At 38.7% G+C, this 19,511-nt stretch overlaps 2 protein-coding genes across 4 annotated transcripts in view; one reads left to right on the top strand and one right to left on the bottom strand.

Annotated features, from left to right (window-relative positions):
• Positions 1-14,220, top strand: part of SERPINE3 (serpin family E member 3) — a 38,126-nt gene extending 23,906 nt beyond the window's left edge. Inside the window, 2 exon segments of the mRNA XM_027856901.1 lie at positions 13,057-13,143; positions 13,889-14,220. Coding sequence (XP_027712702.1) covers positions 13,057-13,143; positions 13,889-14,025 — 224 coding nt within the window. The 3' untranslated portion in view covers positions 14,026-14,220.
• Positions 95-19,511, bottom strand: part of INTS6 (integrator complex subunit 6) — a 107,968-nt gene continuing 88,551 nt past the window's right edge. For 2 of the 3 annotated variants that reach the window (XM_027856899.1, XM_027856900.1), the window contains one exon: positions 18,026-18,705. In XM_027856899.1, coding sequence (XP_027712700.1) covers positions 18,612-18,705 — 94 coding nt within the window. In that variant the 3' untranslated portion in view covers positions 18,026-18,611. Of the gene's footprint in view, positions 452-18,025; positions 18,706-19,511 lie in introns of those variants that run through there. The other variant, XR_003568635.1, reaches the window with a different exon arrangement.

Below are 19,511 nucleotides of genomic sequence, written 5' to 3'. Positions count from 1 at the left end.
TGGCTTACACTCCCACCAGCTGTGTCACCTTTCTACCCCAACTCTTAGGGGCCAGTGATTAGCACCCTACTTCCATTTAACCATTTAACATTGATCAGCTTTAACAAATAGATGTTTACTTCATAGATGGAGCAAGAACAAACATACAGACATTTCCCACAATACCTCAGGGGCATCCTTTCCCCACACCACCTTGGTCTCTGAGAGGAAATGGGCTCAAAACCTAATCCAGTTCCTACATAACATTGGTCCCCATCAAAGTTCATGTCCAAAAGTGGCATCTCTGCTGTAGAAGTTCTTGTCTCAGCTACCACTGGGCTGTACTCCCAAAGGCCACTCCTTGCTTCTTGGGGCATCAGTGTTGCACTGGCCCTGGACCCCAGACTCTGGATGCCAGAGCCTTTTCCTGACCTTTTATACTCACATGGTCAGAGGCTCCAATCTCCTTCTCCTAAAAAGAAAAACAAAAACAAATGCAGAGGTCAAAGACCAAAGCACTTTTATAGGGCCCTATGGCCACAGAAAGGAGAAGGCTCCGTAGCTTCCCCCAACCCACACAGCCTTGTTTCATTGGCTACTATGAAAGGAGTCGATGAATGAGGTAAACAAAAGGTAGGTGAAGCAGACAGACCTTTTTGAACACCTCTAAGATTCATCAAAGAACCTTTCTTTCTTAGTCAAGTGCCCACCTGCACCAGTTAGACAATGTCTCTGAGCACTCTGAAGTCTATCCAAGGCACTTTCCTTACATGTTATTGCGACTATCCCAGAAGCAGGCTCCCAGGAATCTAAGCACATCCAAGGAACGCTGCGCACAAAACTGGTAGCAGGGGCACTTGGATTCTTGAAAGGATCTTGTAAAATTATCTTAAAATGCCTCTTTTCAACTCGGAATCTGTTCCTCATGCAAGGTTATTTTAAATTCCTATCTAAATACCAATGTTCACCAGAGTTAGAAGAAAATGGAGTGATTGTCTTAGGTCTTATTCCTCTCTTCCAATATTTTTTTTCTCTACTCAGCAGTCAAAATTATTTTCTTAATGCAGATCCGACCATATTATCCCCCTTTGCCCCACTCAATAAACTCTAATGGCTCCTTATTACCTCTGGGATGAAATGAAACAGTCTTCTTTTTGGTATTTAAAGCCCTTCACAATCTGATCCTTCCTACATTTCCACTCTTCTTACACTTTATTCCCTTCCATTGACTCTACAATTCAGCAACAATGGTCTTCATCCATGACACTCCATTTCCCAACTATGTGCATTTTCACTGGTTGTCCTCCATACTGGGAATGGTCTCCCTCTTCACCTCCATCTACTGGCTTCCTCGACTCTCTTCAAGATTCAAATCCTACCTTCTGCAAAAGGTCTTTCCCACACTCCTTCTACAGCTAGTGTCTTCCCTCAGAGATCACCTTCCATTTGCACACTATGTAGCCTGTTTTTTTTATCATTTTTTTGTACGTTGACTCCCACATTAGAGTTGGAGCTCCTTCAGGGCAAGGACTGCACTTTTTGTCTTTCTTTTTATCCCAAGTCCATAGCACGGTGTCTGACACACAGTAAGTGATTATTAGCTCTTTCTAACTGAGACCCCAGGACTAGAAAACAGAAACCAGATCTATGTGGAGAATTTTGAGGCTGTGTAGGTCTTAATTTGACACTTCCTCATTCAGCTGACTACTGCCTAGTCACTCACAGTTATAGAAAGGATAGGATGAGACAGTTACATGAGCAACTTCCTGTAGGTGGATACCAAGAAGCTGGGTAAAAATAACCTAGTAACCACAGAGATGCTGGGTAGTACTACGTCTTACTATCTGAGACAATAAGGAGAGCCAGAGATAATTGAAAACCATAATAAATCAAGCAATACTCATTTTAAACATGAATTTTAGCTGGCAAGGAAGGTTTTCAGTGAAGGGGATATAGGAGGAATTGTTCATAAGGAGATTATCTTGTCATACCCTCAAGTGCAGGACCTTAGTGGTCCCCCTCGTTCAACAGAGAGGAATCATAAAGGATAAAGTAATCCTGATTGGCTTTGTCCAAAAAGTTGGCTTTCATCAGTGTTGTTGACTTTTCCCCTGTGGTTATTTAAAGATGCAAAAAAAATCATTTCTGCCTTCCATGGGAAGACGTTGTGGCAGAAGAACCAAAGGCTGGAGGAAGAGCCGGAGAGAGGCTTAGGGTAAAATACAGAAGGGATGGCAATGGTGTTTTGGAAGCCTTCTAAACTGTAGCCAAGGCTAGAGATCGAATTTAGGGAAGGGAAATTTGGGAAGACTTGAGAAGTTGAAGGAGGTTAACAGCTAGAGCTGAAGCAGGAAAAGGAACTGAGCCATTGGAGCAACAATCAATACATGAGTAAACATTTATTAAACACCTACTATGTGCCAGCATTGTGCTAAGCATTGAAGAATTCAAGGAGAAGGAAAAAAGAATTTTAAGCAAAAGGTTCTAAAGAGAAAGAACAGAAGAAGATGAAGGACCTGTGAAGAAAGAGAAACAGGGGAGAATGAGAAGAACTTGATTGGAAGATGTGATCACTGAGACTTAATAAGACTCATGCCCAGATTATGGCTCTGGAACAACAGACCTTATTTAAAAAGGGACAGTGCAGATGAAAGAGGTAGGAGGCATGAGGTAGCAATTATATTTTAAGGAGATATGCTCATTTGAGGAAATCTAGGAATCAATGGTAAGATCACATGGATAAAGACCCTCAGAGAGAAACAGAAGCAATATCATCATCTAAATATCATTCAGAACACTTGCATAGAAAGAAGAAATAGATAAGTTTGGGAAACAGATGGAACATCTGGCATGGAGACATGTTTCAGTAGTGATGGAGGACTTCTGTTATCTAGACAGCTGCTAAATATCTCTTCCTCTACTGAAAGCAGAGCAGTTAATCATTTCTTGTGTTGCCTTAATGAAAATTTTATCCTTCCAAAATTGAAGGAACCAAGAAGGGGAAATTCTATTGTGGGTCTGATTCTTCACAACAAGGAGGAACTAACTGCTTGCTGGGGTGGAGAATGGGAACCTTGGGAGGAAGTGACAACACAATCTTAGAATGTGTAGTGGAGAAGCAAGTTGGAAACAGTCTTATACCCTAAACTCGGGGAGAGCAAATTTAAAAGGATTAAAAGAAAAGATGGGTAGAAATTCCATGCACTAAAGTTCTACAAGATATTAGCTCAGGAGGTGTGGGAAGCTCTCAAGAATGAAATTCTGAAGACACAACTTATTTCCTATGACCTACCCCTCCGCCCCACCTCAGCTACTTACAGAGATGGTTGAACCCTTGATCTTGCCATCACCAATAAATGCCCCACTTCCATGTTTACCTGATCACAATCTGTTGTTATTCCACCTCTCCCTTGCAACCCCAAACCCAGTCTTCATCTTCACTGTGATCTTCAATCCTTTGACCCTCAGTTCTTTCCCAGGTCATCACTTCTGCACTGGCTGCACTCTCTTGTCTTCCCCATCTTGACCCTTTAGTAAGCCAGTTCAATTTTATGCTCTCTACTTCTCAAGTCCCTTGCCCCTTTATTGATTTTGCCTTGCCAAGCCTTAGACTTGGATTATCCCCACCATCCCCTACCTTCATTTCTACTCATGTGCTCATGAATAAAAGATGGAGCAAATCATGAAACCATGATGACTGGTTCCACTATAAATTTATGTTACATAATCTCATCTGAGCCCTCACTGCAACAAGACAATCCTTTCACACCTCCCTAATTGACTCACTATCCCACTTGGCACAGCAGCTTTCCCAAATCTTCTCGTTCTTCCTCAGACTTTTCATAACTCCCCTCCCATACTCTCTCAGCTGAGAACTTTGCCTCAAATTCACTAAAAAAATTGAGGCCATTTGTCACGAGCTTCCTTTTCTCTCTGCCTCCTCATCTAATATCACTCAGATGCCTTTTGCAACTATGTCTTTCATTGCTGTCTCACATAAAAATGTGGTCCCTCTTCTGGCTGAAGCTAACCCTTCCACCTGTACAAGCGACCTCACTCCATCTCATCTTCTCCAGCAGATTGCCCTATCATCCCCTCTCTCTAACTTATCTTTAGTTGCAAATGAACATGTCCAAGTCTTTCTTATCCTAAAACAAACAAAAAACAACTTGGTCCATCCATCCCCACTATCTATCCCATATCTCTCCTTCCTTTCAGGGCTAAACTCTTTGAATGGACCATCTACAACCAGTGTTTCCATCTCTTTTCCTCCCACTCTGTAAACTCTCTATAATCTGCCTTCCGGCCTTATCATTCAATTGAAACTGCTCTCTCCAAAGTTACCAATGATCTCTTAATTGCCAAATCAAATGCCTCCTTCTCAACCCTCATACTTCTTCACCTCTGAAGGCTTTGACACTACTGATCACCTTCTCTTTGATACTCTCTAGGATGTCATGATATTACTCTACTCTGGTTTTTCTCCTACCTGACTTTTCCTTCAATCTCCTGTGTCCAGGTCATGCTCTCTAATGATAGATGTCCTGAATATACTGAATCTTCTCTTCTCACTTTATACTATTTCACTTGGTGATCTCAACAGATACCATGGATTCAAAATTCTCTCTATACTGATGATTGTTTGCCCTAACTTTTTTTTTAGCCTCCAGACTCACATCTCCAACTGCCCATTGGACATCTTGAACTGGATGTCCCATAGACATCCTAAATCCAACAGGTCCAAAACTGTACTCGTCTTTCCACTTAAACCCTTCACTCTTCCAATCTTCCCTATTACCATCAAATATACCACCATTCTCCTAGGCTCACAAACTAGGTGTTATCCTCATCTCCTCTCTCTCATCCTTCACTCCTTCCCCATATCCAGTTTGTTGTCAAGTCCTGTTGATTTTGCCTTTGTAATATCTCTTGTATACGCCCTGATCTCTCCTCTGACACTGCCACCACTCTGGTTCAGGCTCTCATCACCTCACACCTGGAGTCCTGCAAAAGCCTTCAGTTTGATCTCTGTGACTCAAGTTGTTGCCCACTCTAGTACCTCCTACACTCACCTCTCAAACTGATCTTCATAAAATGCAGGTCTGAGCATATTAGCCCATTTAATAAATTTCAGTAGCTTCCTATTGTCTCCAGGATCAAATATAAAATCCTCTGACATTGTATGCTCTTTATAACCTATCCCACTCCCACCCTTCCAGTCTTCTCATACCCTACTTACCACCCCCCTTCCCTGCCCTCACATATTCCGCCATCCAGGGATACTGGACTCCATGCTGTTCCTCGAACACAACACTTGTCTCTGACTCCCAGTCTTTTCACTGGCTGTCTCCCAGGCCTGGAATTCTCTCCCTCTTCCTTTCTGTCTTCCAGCTTCTTTCAAGTCTCAGCTAAAGTCCCACTTTTGGCCTTCCCTGGTCTTCTTTAATCTTAGTGCTTTCCTTCAGAGATTATCTCCAAGTTATCTTGATTATACATAGCTGTTCACATGTTTTCTCCCCCATTAGACAGTGAGCTACTTGATAGCAGGGACTGTCTTTTACCTTTTTTTGTATCCCCACCACTTGGCACAGTGCCTGGAACTTAATAAAAGTTTGTTGACTGACAAAAAGAGAAATAATTTCAGTAAGGAGGAAAAAACAAAGTTGCCTAGAGACTCCAAAATGGCTGGACGAGGAACGCACCAACAAACTTACATTTTTTAATACATAGGCAATACAATCAAGGGTAGGTAATAATGATAATAACAGATAACAGCTAATATTTATATAGTATTAACTATGTGTCAGGAACAGTGCTAAGTGTTTTACAATTATTATCTCTTCTGATTCTCACGAACTCTGGAAGGTAGGTGCTCTTATCACCCCCATTTTACAGACGTGGAAACTGAGGCAAATAGAGATTAGATGACTTGCTCACGCTCACACAGCTAGTAAGTATGAGAGGCTGAATTTGAATTCAGGTCTTCCTGACTCCAGGTCTGGCGCTCTATTTACTGTGCCAACTGGCTGCCCCAAATAAGTACAACCTTAGGACATAATTCTGTAAGATACAGTGTCAAAACTACTAAAGCTCTGATTGAGTTAGATTGATGAGGCAAGACAAACAAAAAGGTGGGATTTTTCTTTTGTTTTTATGCTACTTGAGTGTGGGTGAGAAGAGGATCAAAGAAAGAAGACCAGTGTTTGGGAAGAATGGGATATTGTCAAGTGACAATGGTTGAAAAGTCCTATTTACTCCGCCAAGGAGAATGATCTTTGAATAGAACAGAACAAAAATGTGTAGTAGGAAGTTAGGAAGTAGAAAATTTAGATGATAGGAAAGATTGATGCAATTGTGTGATCCAGCTTAATGGAGCATGTTTGGATAGAGCCATTTTGAATTACACATTAATTTTACTTTTTAAAAAATGCTATAGTAATAGAATACCAGTAACTTTCAGTCACGTCTGGCTCTTTGTGACTCCATTTGAGGGTTTCTTGGCAGATGTTTTACCATTATCTTCTACAGTTCATTTTACAGATGAGGAAACTGAAGCAAACAGGGTGAAGTGACTTGCATGGGGTCACACAGCTAATAAGTGTCTGAAGCCCCATTTGAATTCAGGTCCTACTGACTCCAGGCCCAGTGCTCTATCCATTACACCACCTAGCCGCCCCTATAGAGTACTTACTACCCCTGAAGTGCTCTGGAACTGTTCCAGATAAACTACTTTCTAGAATGTTAAAAGAACTAGTAGATGTGATTGTTGAGCTACGGAGATATTTGAAAGATTATGGAGAACATGAAATGTACCCGCAGGATTGGAAAAAGGTATATGCTTTCCCAGTTTTCAAAAAAAATTACAAACTATAATCCTGTGGGCTTGATTTGACTTGAGGAAAATTCTAGAACGTATTACTAAAAAGATGGTTAATGATATCTAGAAAAGGAAGCTGTAACACAAAAAGCTAGTACGGCTTTATCGAGAACACATCATGTTAGACTAACCTTATTTCCTCTTTTGATAGGATTTTTATCTTGGAAGAATAGGGGAGTATTGCAGGGATCATCCTTACTTTAGCAAAGCATTTGATAAAGTTTTTCATAATGTACTCGAGGAAGACATGAAGAGATGTGAACTACATGACAGTACAACTAGGTAGATTTGGAACTGGCTGAATGACTGAACGAAAAAGATAATCATTAACACTTTGGTATCAACTTGGAAGGATAGCTCCAAGGGAGTATGCTTGGGTCAATATTGTTTAACAGTTTTATTAGTGACTTGGATAAAGGGATAGATAGCATGCTTATCAAATTTTCAGATGAGGCACAAAGGTGGGAGAGCTACCACACAATGAAAGAGCCATGATTCAAAAAGACCCTAACATACTAGAATCTTAGGCCACATCAAATAAATTGAAATTTCATCAGGATGAAGATAAAAGTCTTGTTTTAGTTTAAAAAAATCAACTTCGGGGCAGCTAGGTGGCAGAGGGGATAGAGCACTGGTCCCGGAGTCGTGAGGACCTGAGTTCAAATCCGACCTCAGACACATAATACTTCCTGGCTGTGTGACTCTGGGCAAGTCACTTAACCCCAATTGCCTCACTTAAAAAAAAAAAAAAAAGGTAAAGTGTCCAAAACCATGGAGCTAACAGTCCTACTTTTCTGTGTCTTGGTTTAGACCACTTCTAGAGGTACTGAACTTAGTCCTGGGCCCCACATGTCCAGAAGGGCATTAATAACCAAGTGAATGTCTACATTAATGCAAGGAGAATGGTGAATAGTTTGTTGTTGTCCGACTCATCACGACCCCCATATTTTTGGGAGGTTTTCTTGAAAAAGTGATTTAGAGTTTTGTTTTTTTCTTGGAATGGTTTGCCATTTCCTTCTCCAGCTCATTTTACAGATGAGGAAACTGAGGCAAAGAGATTTAAATGACTTGCCCAGGATCATAGAGTCAGTAAATGTCTGATACTGGATTTGAACTCAGGTCTTGCTGACTCGAAGACCCAGCACCCTATCCACTGTGCCACCTAGTTAATGCCAAACGAGGATCATTTGGAGTAAATAAGAATATTCAGCCTGAAGAGAAGGCTTAAAAGACAATGTGATTGTCAAGCATCTCAAGTGCTTTCAAGTGGAGTAAGTCTAATTTTGTTCCAAATGACCCAAGTGGGCAGAGCTTGGAATAGTGGGTGGAAATTGTAGTCAAATTAAGGATGCTGTAAGGAAAAACTCCCTAATAATTAGAATCTACATAACTGCCTAAGAAGATAGCGGGTTTATCCTGATTGGATATCTCAAGCAAAAGTTGAATAACGACTTGTAAGGTATGTTGGAAAGTGGGTTTTTGTTCAAAAACAATCTGGACTCAGTCCTCTTCCAACTCCGAGTCATGACTATGCTCAGGTTGCTTATTATTAGCCTATGGTAATTCCATCCCCCTCCTCCCCCAAAGTTCTACATTGTAAAGGACTCACAGAATAAATCACAGAATCTTCAGTTTAAGGGAAATTAAAGAATTACTTCAGATACAAATGGGAAGAATGAAACTGGGAACAAGCTATTTAGGAGCTGGCTATCTCTTAACAGTGAAGATAAATCTGGAAGAATGACTCCTGGGAGCCATTATATAAGACAGAGGTGTCAAACTCAAGGCCCACAGCCATAAACAAATCGCCTACAAAATTCTGAAGTGCTGTGGGAACCAGATTAAAATGTAATTGGGCAATGTTGAACAAAATAAATAAAAATACAATGCAACATAATATTTGTGGTTTTTTAAAGTCATGATATGACCCTATTGTGACACTATTGATGAAGGGAAATTAAGGGTTCTGTTCTATAGATCATCATTTAGATCTCAATTTCAGTTAATTCAATTTCCTTAATCTGTACTTTTGCATTACCCAACTAGGACTGATTAAAAAAAATAGTACTTTAATTTGTCTATTAATATTCCACTTCTCATCAAATACTCCAAAGCTCCCTTTTCTTTGTTTCTAAATGGAAGTAATTTTCCTGGTGCTATAAAATGCCTGTTATATTTCTTATAGGAGATGAGAGTCATCTCTCAAATATCTATGTATCCACTAGATGGACTATACATGCAATATATTTTAAATTCTAGGTTTTCATCTCTATTTCTGCTCATCTGTTCACTCTACTTCTGTGCCTCCCCCTGCCATGCACAAGGGATACATAAGCAATTTAAATATTAGTCAAAGAAAAACCTAACTAAAGAAATAAAACTACTCTTTTCCCTCAAACTAAATAATAGGTTCAAATCTTGAAGATGGCAACCTAAAACTTGTGACTTTGGGCAAGTCACTTCACTGGTCCTCAGTTTCTGCATCTGTAAAATGAAGTGATTCGACTGAAGTGCCTTAGCAACTCAAAATCTATTAATTATTCTGATGCAAGTGAAAGTCAAATAAATTTGGGATTATCCTGGTTTACTTTATCAGTGCCATAGTTTCTCTATAGCATGGATTGGGTTAACTAAAATTACGTTTTAGTGGTTTTCTAATATTGTATGATATTGGAAATTCCACAAAGTACCTTAAAGTCTGTGGATAGCTGCTTAGCTAAACTATTAAGTAGATGTATGAACTGGGGGGAAAAAAACTAAACCCCCAATACAACCAATTCTGGGGGTGGGGGGTGGGTAGAGGAACTTTGATTCTCAGATATTTCCATTTCAGCACATTCTCAAGGGTAAAAGTCTTTCCCTAGGACACTTCTGGTAGATCAGATCTGCTAGATGTGAGAACAATATGGTATTCAGGTCTGTTTTAATATGGACCTACATTAAATCCAAACTCCTACTTAAGTTCCTAGTCTCCCAAGAGACTTGAAATGACATAGCTTTTGGACTAAAAAAATGACAGTACTGAGCTAGTCCCTCTCTCTGGACTAGTTTGCTCTGGTTTAGAATTCACCCCATTCCAGATTCACACCTTATGGGCTTTGTCAGATTCAAAACGACCCTTAAGGATGGAGCCGCCTTGCTGCTTGTTCAACATTTGGTCCAACATTATATTACTAAAATTAACATGTGATAGCTCCATAAATAGCCTTACTGTTTACTACACTCTCCCCTCTAAAAAAAAAACCAAACCAACCCAATCTTTTCTGAGTATATTTCTACTTTTATTGTTTCCCTTATCCATTTGGGAGAGAGGATCATAGAGGATCAGTAACTTTATAAATAGATTCCCAACATGTCTGTCCTTTGACCTTGAATCCTTCTTTGCCTCTCCTGCTTTTCATGCTTGATACTTAATTCTATCCTGTTTCACTCCCCCTCCATTCAATCTGTTCTAGTCCTCTTGATTCCACTTTCATATCTCACACCTGATCCCTTTCTCTAAATTCCAATGATCACACTTAGTTCAGACCCTTATCACCTCCTTTCCTGGACTATGTTAGTAGCCTCTTAATTTCCATGCTCCCAGATGCTCTCAATCAACTATTCTATCAACAAACATTTATTAAACTCTGCACCAGGCATCTTGGTAAAGATTGGAGATAGAAAGGCAAAAAAAAATTGTCCTTGCCCTAAAGAAGTCCATGTTCTAGTTTAAGAAACATGTAAATAATTAGGTAAATACAAGATACACAGAGTACATGTAAAGTACATGCAAGGAGTCTTGAGAGGAAATGGCTCTGTAAGTTGGGGCAGGGAGTGGGGCTGGGGGGGCAGATATTAGGAAAGGTCTCAGATAGAAGGTAGCATTTCAGTTGAATCTTGAAGGAGGTGAAGGTAAGGAGACATTCCAGACATAGAGGACAGCCAGGGTAAATGCAGAAAGGAGACATCACGTGTAAGGAACAGCAGTTAGAATTGTGTGCCTGGAATATAATGTACGGGAAAGTTAAGTGGAAAGGTAGAAAGGGACCAGGTTGTGAAGAGCTTAAAATGCTAAACAGAGCTTTGTATCAGATCCTGAAGGTTAATAGGAAGCTACTGGAGTTTCCTGAATAGGGATGACATTATTAGATCCATACTTTAGGAAAATCAACTTGTCAGCTATGTTGATAATGGATTGGAGTGGGAAGAGACTTTAGGCAGGAACTCCAACTAGTAGTTGCTGAAGTTTAGGAGAGAAGTGATAGACACCTGAATGAAAGGTGGCTCTGTACTCACACAGCCAAGGAAGGGGACATAGGATAGGTATTGTGAATAGAGTCAAAGATAGCTAGATGACTGGAAAAATGGAGGTGCCTTTTAACAATAATAGAGAAACTTTGAAGGAGGATGAATAGAGGAAAGAGGAGAGATGAGTTCTGTTTTAGACACCAAGTTACAGATGCCTACAGGACATTCAGTTCAAATGTCCAATAATGTTAGTGATGCAAGGCTGGAGCTCAGGAGACAGAGTAGGGGTGGTTTGGGAATCTGCATAGAGATGATAATTGAACACATGGGAGCCAATGAGATCACTAAGTGAGACAGTACAGAGAGAAATGGGAAGAGGGCCCAGGACAGAGCCTTAGGGGGATATATACAGTTAATGGGCATGATATGGATTAAATTCCAGCAAACGAGATTAAAGAGCAGTAAAGCAGGTAGAATTGAGAGCAATCTCATAGAAAATGAAGAAACCCCTTCTAATCCTTCTTCAGTCTTTCACATAGCTACCAAAATAATCTTTCTGATGCATGTCTGACCATGTGACGCCTACGATTATCAGTTCCTATTGTAAGATGAAATATAAACTTCCTCGCCTAACATTTAAGCCCCTCTGTAATCTGTTATCTATCTTTCTAGTCTTATTTCACATCGATCGATCCCCTACGTGTATCCTATTTTCCTACAAATCTGTACTGTTTATGGAATTTAATAGCTGTTCACACAGGGCATCTCCCAACTGGAGATCTACTTCTCTCTCCAATGAATGCTTTTCAGAATCCAAATCTCTGCTCAGGGGTACACTACCTTCTCCATGAAGTCTTCCCTGATGGCTCCTAACTCAGGATTCTTTCCCCTGCTTCCATCACATTCCACCTTATGAAACATCTTGTCTAGGTCATAACCACCCCCAGCCCCAGGAGAATTTTAAAATTCTTTGTCTTTGTATGGCTAGACCCTAGTATAATGTCTTACACATAGCAAATTCTAAATTTTGTTGTATGATATAGTCATACCCTCATACATAACATCTTTAATTTGATGTTTGTAAACTAATTGGATTATTATTTTGAGGCCTACACTATCAACTCGTGGGCTTTCCTCTCATAGGATTCCTAATATTCTGAATGGATATTCAAAGTTCAGGGAGAGACCGATATTATTGGCTAATATTCAAAGCTTTTGGCAAAAGGCTATAGAACAATGGGCCCTTGTTTTCTTAAAATTATTTTGGTAGTGAATTCAATTAAGCCAATATTATACTGCCCAATCCCTATCCATCCACTGAAAGCTTAACTTAAAATGTATCTCCACTATCCCCTCAACCTCACAAAACATTTTATCACCTCTCTAAATACACTCACGTGATACTCACCTTATACGGTTGTGATAAAAGCCTTTGGTAAGTCTCAAAGCACTAGATAAATGTGAGCTACTAGAATTCTATATTCGTTTTCTGTGTGTATCATGTTTCTATGTTAAATTAAGCTCCATGACAAGGGACCATGTCTAATCTCAACTGCTGCTTCTCCTAGAATCTTGCCCAGTTGCACAGAATTGGTACTTAATAGATGTGTTAAATTGAATTATATTCATGCTCATTAAACATCTTGACTGAAATTACATAAGTTGCTTCATGCAGTGGATCTATTGCTCGGGGAAATGCAGGAGCCATTTTGTCACTATCTAGTACTTTTAGTCCATCAGATAAAAATCTCAACTTCAGCAAATGGTAACAGTCTACAATTGCTGAAAACCGAGGTCACCTTTCAAAAAAACAAGTTCTAAGGGAAAATCTCACGGCAGAGACAAGTCGTGAATGCACCAGATACTGCAAATGAATTATTTCATACACTTTCAAATATTAAAACCCTTATACCAAACTTAGCCATAACACAAATACGTAACCCACAGGTTTTGTCTTTTCTTGGAAGTAGGCCAAGATGACCTTTATGTTTCTGAGGCAATCCACAATGCCAGGATTGAAGTTTTGGAGGATAGTACCAAAGCGTCTGGGACAACAGGTACGCTTGCACAAGGCATAGAAAAGTGAAAATTTGCTAGTGGCACACCTACTTTTGTTAAACATACCAAAGTTCAGGTTGTCATGCCTTTTTTGAACTTTAAACTTTATTTGAAATATCAGTGTGGTAGTCTATCTTCAGAGCTCTGTCAATGCTGGCTAGCCATACATAGAGATAATTGTAATGCAACTCAATGCAACAGCAATGAGTTTTCAAAAATGAAAATGAGGTTAAGATAGAGGACCATCTTTTAGAAAATCTTTATGATTATTACCACCTAAGAATAATGCATACTGATCAATTTGAAATTTAGTTTCAGCACAAAGGAACTTTCCACTTGGAATCTATTACTAGAACTAGGAGACCTTAGCTCTCTTCTCATTCCTGACACTGATCTTATTGGTTGGTCTTCCCCAAGTATTAGGTTAATTTAAACTTTTGTAAATAGCATGAAATTAATGTCATTAGAATATGTCTAATCTTTAAAAAGCCAAAGATATATTTTATTTATTCAATTTAAATGTAGCCTTTCTCCTGGGATGCTTTGAGAGGTAGTGGGTTTCCATTCAGTAGACATTTCCAACAGAGGCTCAGACCCGTTAAGGACATTTACATTGTGAAGATTTCTATAATGGACAAGTGGAATCCCTGTATGACCATCAGCCTATCTTCCATCTAGATCCAATAAAATCATAAGAACAGATTATCATATTAATTCCTCTTTTTTCCCTCATCTTTTCAATAGCTCTAGTGTTACTGAGAAGATCTAGGACTCCAATTTTTAAGGCAGATAGACCATTCATCTTTTTCCTGAGAGAATCCAATACAGGTATTTCAATAATTTCTTTGATGGGATTCATGACACAAATTACACACAAATGACTGGGCTCTCCTATCTAAACAGGGGCTCTTCCTGCTTTATTGTTAGATTTAACCTGTCACACAATTAAATGACATCTTCTACAGTTTATGAAATAAGATAACCCATCAACATCTACTCTTATGAGTCAACTATGAGGTTTTGACTGTGCTGTGATTGTGGTTCTGAGGAACCTCAACCACATCTGCTCCCTTCACTCATATGCAGACTCCTGACTTTAGCTCAATGGTTTTGCATACAAATTATTGTAGGCACTAACCTTCCCAATGACTGTGTGATCAAAACAGTTCAGTGGCATACCAAACGTAGCTTATACTTTTAGAATGAAAAAAGTATGAAAGTATATTAGGACAATTTGCTTGGTTCATCAGTTGTTTTCCAACACTAAGTTGAACACCTTAGGAAGTGAGGCTACTTTTAGTACACTAGAGTGAACCAGAGCAATTCTTGACTGACTGAAGGGGACCCCTAACATCATGAAAAGAAAAGTATTAACCCAAGGAAGGCACTTTATGAGGTGCATTTAAGATCATTATTTATTTATTTTCCTGAATTTTCTATACTGATTTTCAGCCAAAGAGCTGGACCACCCATCTTACATTTTCCACACTCTTGTTGAAATTGCACAGGAAACAAATATTTCTTTCCCCTAAGCACTTTTGGGCACCACATAGCTTTACACAGGCAAATTTACAATATAAGGCCTTGGCAAGTCAGAAATAAGAGGTAGAACCTCTCAGATTTGGCAAAATTGAACAGTGTTTTGTTTCTCTTTGCATGCATAGCTTACTGTTGGCTTTTTCCCTCCTTTGGCAATCTTTAACATCCCAAGAAGGAAAAGTTATTTTCAGCACAGATTGGTATTGGCAAGTAAAAAGGAACAAAATGGAATAAGACTTTAATAAATCAGGCAAAAGTGATCTAACTGGACTAAACATTAGGCATGATTTTTATCAAGAGGAAAATGATAATATCTAAGAGTTAAAAAAACAAAACAAAAAGTAAGTATACTTAGGAAAATGTTTACTATACAGATTTGCAAGGGAAAATTCTGTCAACAGCATTTTCTCTGAGAATTTTTAACTGGATATTGTACCTCAGGCTGAAAGTAAAAGGAGTATTTTCTCATAAAATAATGAAGTTAATCCTTCGGTAGAAGACAATGTCTGTAAGAAGAGATTCACAAATATACTTCCAGCATTTTGACTTTTGGCAGTTTTGGAGTGAGTGGGAAGGTAACATGGAAGGAAAAGAAAAGACCATTAACTCCTCATAGGTAGGCAATTAATAAACCCTCCCCTCCATGAGAAATGGTTCATCCTAAAGAACATAAAGCTAAAGTAATTTTAGGCTGTCTCTCTCAAACAACAAATGTAACAGGGCAGAAATTGATCAGGATTTGTCATGGCCAGAGCATAGCTGACTAAAATCAGGGCATGTTCAAAGCCAGAGGTTCCCTTTGGATGAATGTAATCTCTTTGGAAAAGGATATCAAAACTCTGAGATCTGGAGAAGGACAGACTGTTGCCTCATGTGTCTAATGAGCTGCCGGAATCACTGCCTTAGTCAGGAGCTGGCACATGAAATGTAAAAGTCTAATTAAAGACAATTTCCCTCGAGAGTTTAAATGGTCATTTCAAAATCCCAAATAACTATGAATACATACTGCAGCACTTTTAGGTTTGATTTCTACCCCCTCTCCCTCCACCCCTAACAACGGCCCTTAAAAAGTTAAATATAAGGTCCTTGCTAGTTCCTCAAATTGGCAGTTAGAGGTTCTCATACAGGAGACAATGAAGGTGGTAGAGAACTTGCCCTGTCTGCATTGTTTTAAGTTAAAATAATTTAAAAGGAACAACATTCTAGAAAGATGTACACTAAGCTGATCATTTTTATCAGGGCTGTCAATATTGAATTCCAAAAGAAGGCAATGGGCATGATGGTAAATGGAATATAACAAAAAGGCCTAAGGAGTTGGGATGACTTTACTTGAGAACAATAAAATCTTTGAGGCCAGTCTTACAAATTGATTTGAGGGGCCAAAATTACTTCTGTTCCATTGCTGACAATTAAAATTGCACAATTAACAATCTACTCCTTTGGCTTAAAGGTTTCCGGCTTGTTAAATGCAAATATCCCTTTAGGAATATCTTCAGTCTTGTAAGACAGAACACAGTATAAACGAATTTATTCAATTCTCTCCTGACACCACTGAGAGGCACAACATAAAGGCATTGAGACAGCAGGACGAGCACTGGAAGCAGGAGAACAGACTGACTACATTGACCTGGAGAGGCAAGCGCAGGCCAACGAGGGCGAGGGGGACTGGGAAAGAGAAGAGGTCCTTTGGGTAGGGACAGTCCTGGGGTGCTAGCTAGTCTAATTTAAACTGAGCGTGATGACCCATGGATCTTCCGACAGATAATACAGAAGCAGAACTGACATGTTAAATAGATGGGAAAAAAAATGTTTTGATGATCAGTTATTGAATACCAAAATGAAGTGAATCTGTTCCCCAGGTATTATGATTATAGTCCTATAGAGAAGGATTATTAACTAAAGGACTTCATTTAGTCTATCCACCTCACATTCTGCTTTTATAATTGGGACTTAAATAGCAAGTCAACTACTCTATGCTTAGTTTTCATTTTGCAATAGGATTTTAAGTGACTAACTTCTTGACCTACTGAATGAGATGCTATTTTACCGATAGGCATTTTGTAGAGGCCAAGGGTTTTTAAATGCCTAGAAAAATAAGTAGCACTGTATTAAGTCTTTCTTTTTATTCACAGGTTCTGTCCTCTGTATTGGAAGAGTTACAAATCCCCTAGAATAACAGGTCTCAAAGGTGGTTTCTTCACTTCCTTCTGTGCATTGAGCTTTCTCCTCAACAAAATTGTGACTGTACTTTTATCACACCTGAATCTTCTAGGGTAAAGGCATGTGACTTCCATGAACCTGAAAACACTTTAAAAACTGCTTACATAACTGTTATCATGCACTGATTTTTCTTTTACCATCAATATCTTTTTTTCTTTCAGTTTATTAAATACACACGGGGACCATTAGCAGTGAACCACAGTTTTAGTGGCCATCAAACTTGAGGGTATAGAAGAAGTAACAAGACTGAGTCCAGAGTAGTGCACACAAAGTCATGCTAAGGCCCCGGGGAATTGGGTGTATCTACCTCCAGTTAGCCTTGGCTAATCCATCAACTGTTGACTTCTACTACTTATCAGTAGTCTAGAACTCCATTTGAGGTATTGAATTCAGCAAGGATATGAGCCGAAACTATGATCCAGAAAACCAAGTTCCCTTCTTCACTTTGTCATTAAGATCTTGAAACATGGAAAAGTAATCTTAAAATTTGTCTCAATTCCTCTAGCACTCAAGCTTAGTATTTTAATAGGTTGGTAGGAAGACTAGATCCCTTTCCTGATTACACCAATCTTTGAAGCTCTTGTCTAACAAATGACTGGAGCCTCCACAGTCTTCCAATTCAAAGGATTGACTAGACATCTGAACCAACATATGGTGTGTGATGTGTCCCAAATACCTGTTTCCCAGCCTCTAATATCATCAGTTTAGTTAATAGTTATTGCCGAACTAAGAGGAAAAGGAGCTGAGGGGAAGTACAAGAGCTAGTAATTAATGCTCCGAGCTTTTTATTCCTTGGATTCCTTCAGACATTCTTTCCAGCGCTACGTCTCTCTGGTCCTAACTATATGTCCGCCTGTGAGCCACAGGTATTTTTTTTCCTGTAACCTGGAGATGGAGTAATAATGGAAATATATTTAGGCCAATATCCTAATAAAATAACCTGATTATGCAAATATGTTGCAAGGATTTTGATAAGACTATGCTGAACTCTAACAAACACAAACTTCAAGGAGTATAATATCTCTAATACTAAAAAGGTGATGCCTTAAAAATTATGCTGATCTCAAGAATTTTCCTTAAAAGGATTATTTTAAATTTGACTACTTCCTAAAACACACAAGATTAAAATAGAGCATTTATTGATGGAATAACAAAAGTGCTTTTCTTAAATATTCTTCAAAATACATTTGTACAACTTACAATAATATATCCAAAATAACTGTATATACAAAACATTACCTTGTTTTTATGTATGTGCTTTTTCCCCAAAAAATTACAAAGTAACTTTTTTCTTTTTTTGTCTTTTTCTTTTCTTTTTTTCTTTTTTTTCCTTTTTTGGCAAAATTCAACCTTAACAGAGGTGACAATTTTGAAGGTTGGATTAAGAAAATAGAACCTGAGGGAAATTGACACGCAAGAGTCAATGACAAGCAAGAATTTCTATGGGATTTTTTTGTGTTTTAGTTTGTTAAATAAAAATGTTCTTGAGTGATACTTTTCACATTACAAAAATAAACCAAAATGAAGAAAGGTCACTGTAAAATGATGGAAACAGGATCTGTAGACTTGCTGCTTTTAGTATTTCAAATAGCTAACAGTGCTTGTCAAAAACGAATGCAAAGATCACAGCAGTGGACTCCTTCAGTCATATTTTTACTTTGTGTTTGGGGGCAGGGAGGGAAAGAGGTGGCCACATTCTAGTTTCTTTTTAATTGCTATTAATATGGTTTATCTGATTGGATCTGCGATGAATTTCTTCCAAGAAGCCCTCCAATTGCTCTATTAGCATTCGCTTTTTAAACCTGTATGGAAAAAGTAACAACACGAATTAAAAAAGTGGATAAAAAGTACGACATTACAATTAGAAAAATGTTTTTCACAGTGGCCTGTTTTAGGACTTCAGAGGCATGAATATAAAAACATACTTTGCAATGACCAAATGATCATCTAAACCTGGATACTAACTTAACAAAAGCCAGATAAAATTATATAAATATTTCTAAAAATATGACATAACGTAGGTCCTAAATGAAACATCAATCTTCTTGGCATACCTCAATGATGTGAACAAAAGAGAAAGGAAAATTAAAACTGAGCCTTAGTATAAAACAAACAAACAAACAAAAAAACCTGTTCTAAAGCTGGCAAAGTTCATATAACTAGATCAAACTACAACAAATTCAAATTTTCCAAACCATAAGGGACCCATTAGCATCTTCATCTTAAATAATCTACAAGCCTGGGATCACAGCTGTTATAAGGAATCAGATCATCTCATCTGCAGATGAGGAAAAGTGAGGCCAAGTGAGATCCTTGACTTGCCCAAGGTCTCAGAGGGAGCAGGCAGCATCAGAGTCAGAATGTCAACAGAGGTCCTTCAGCTCCAAATCCAGTGCAGATTCCAAGTCCAATTCCCTCATTTGCTAGATAAGGAAGAAACTTGGCCAAGATCACAGTGAGGAAGCTGGGACCAGAGCCCAGGTCTCTTGGACTGCTAGGTCCAGTGCTATGGCAAAACATAACCTACGGCCCTAACTATAAGGAAGTTATCTTCTAAAAAAGAAGAGATGTTCTATTCCCTCTAAAATTATTGTCTGGGCAACACAGA

This window comes from Vombatus ursinus, unplaced genomic scaffold (genome assembly GCF_900497805.2).
Source record: "Vombatus ursinus unplaced genomic scaffold, bare-nosed wombat genome assembly UNPS02011700.1, whole genome shotgun sequence".
Classification (NCBI taxonomy): Eukaryota; Metazoa; Chordata; class Mammalia; order Diprotodontia; family Vombatidae; genus Vombatus; species Vombatus ursinus.
The sequence above is the reverse complement of the archived record's forward strand: the minus strand, read 5'-3'. Positions and strand labels throughout refer to the sequence as shown.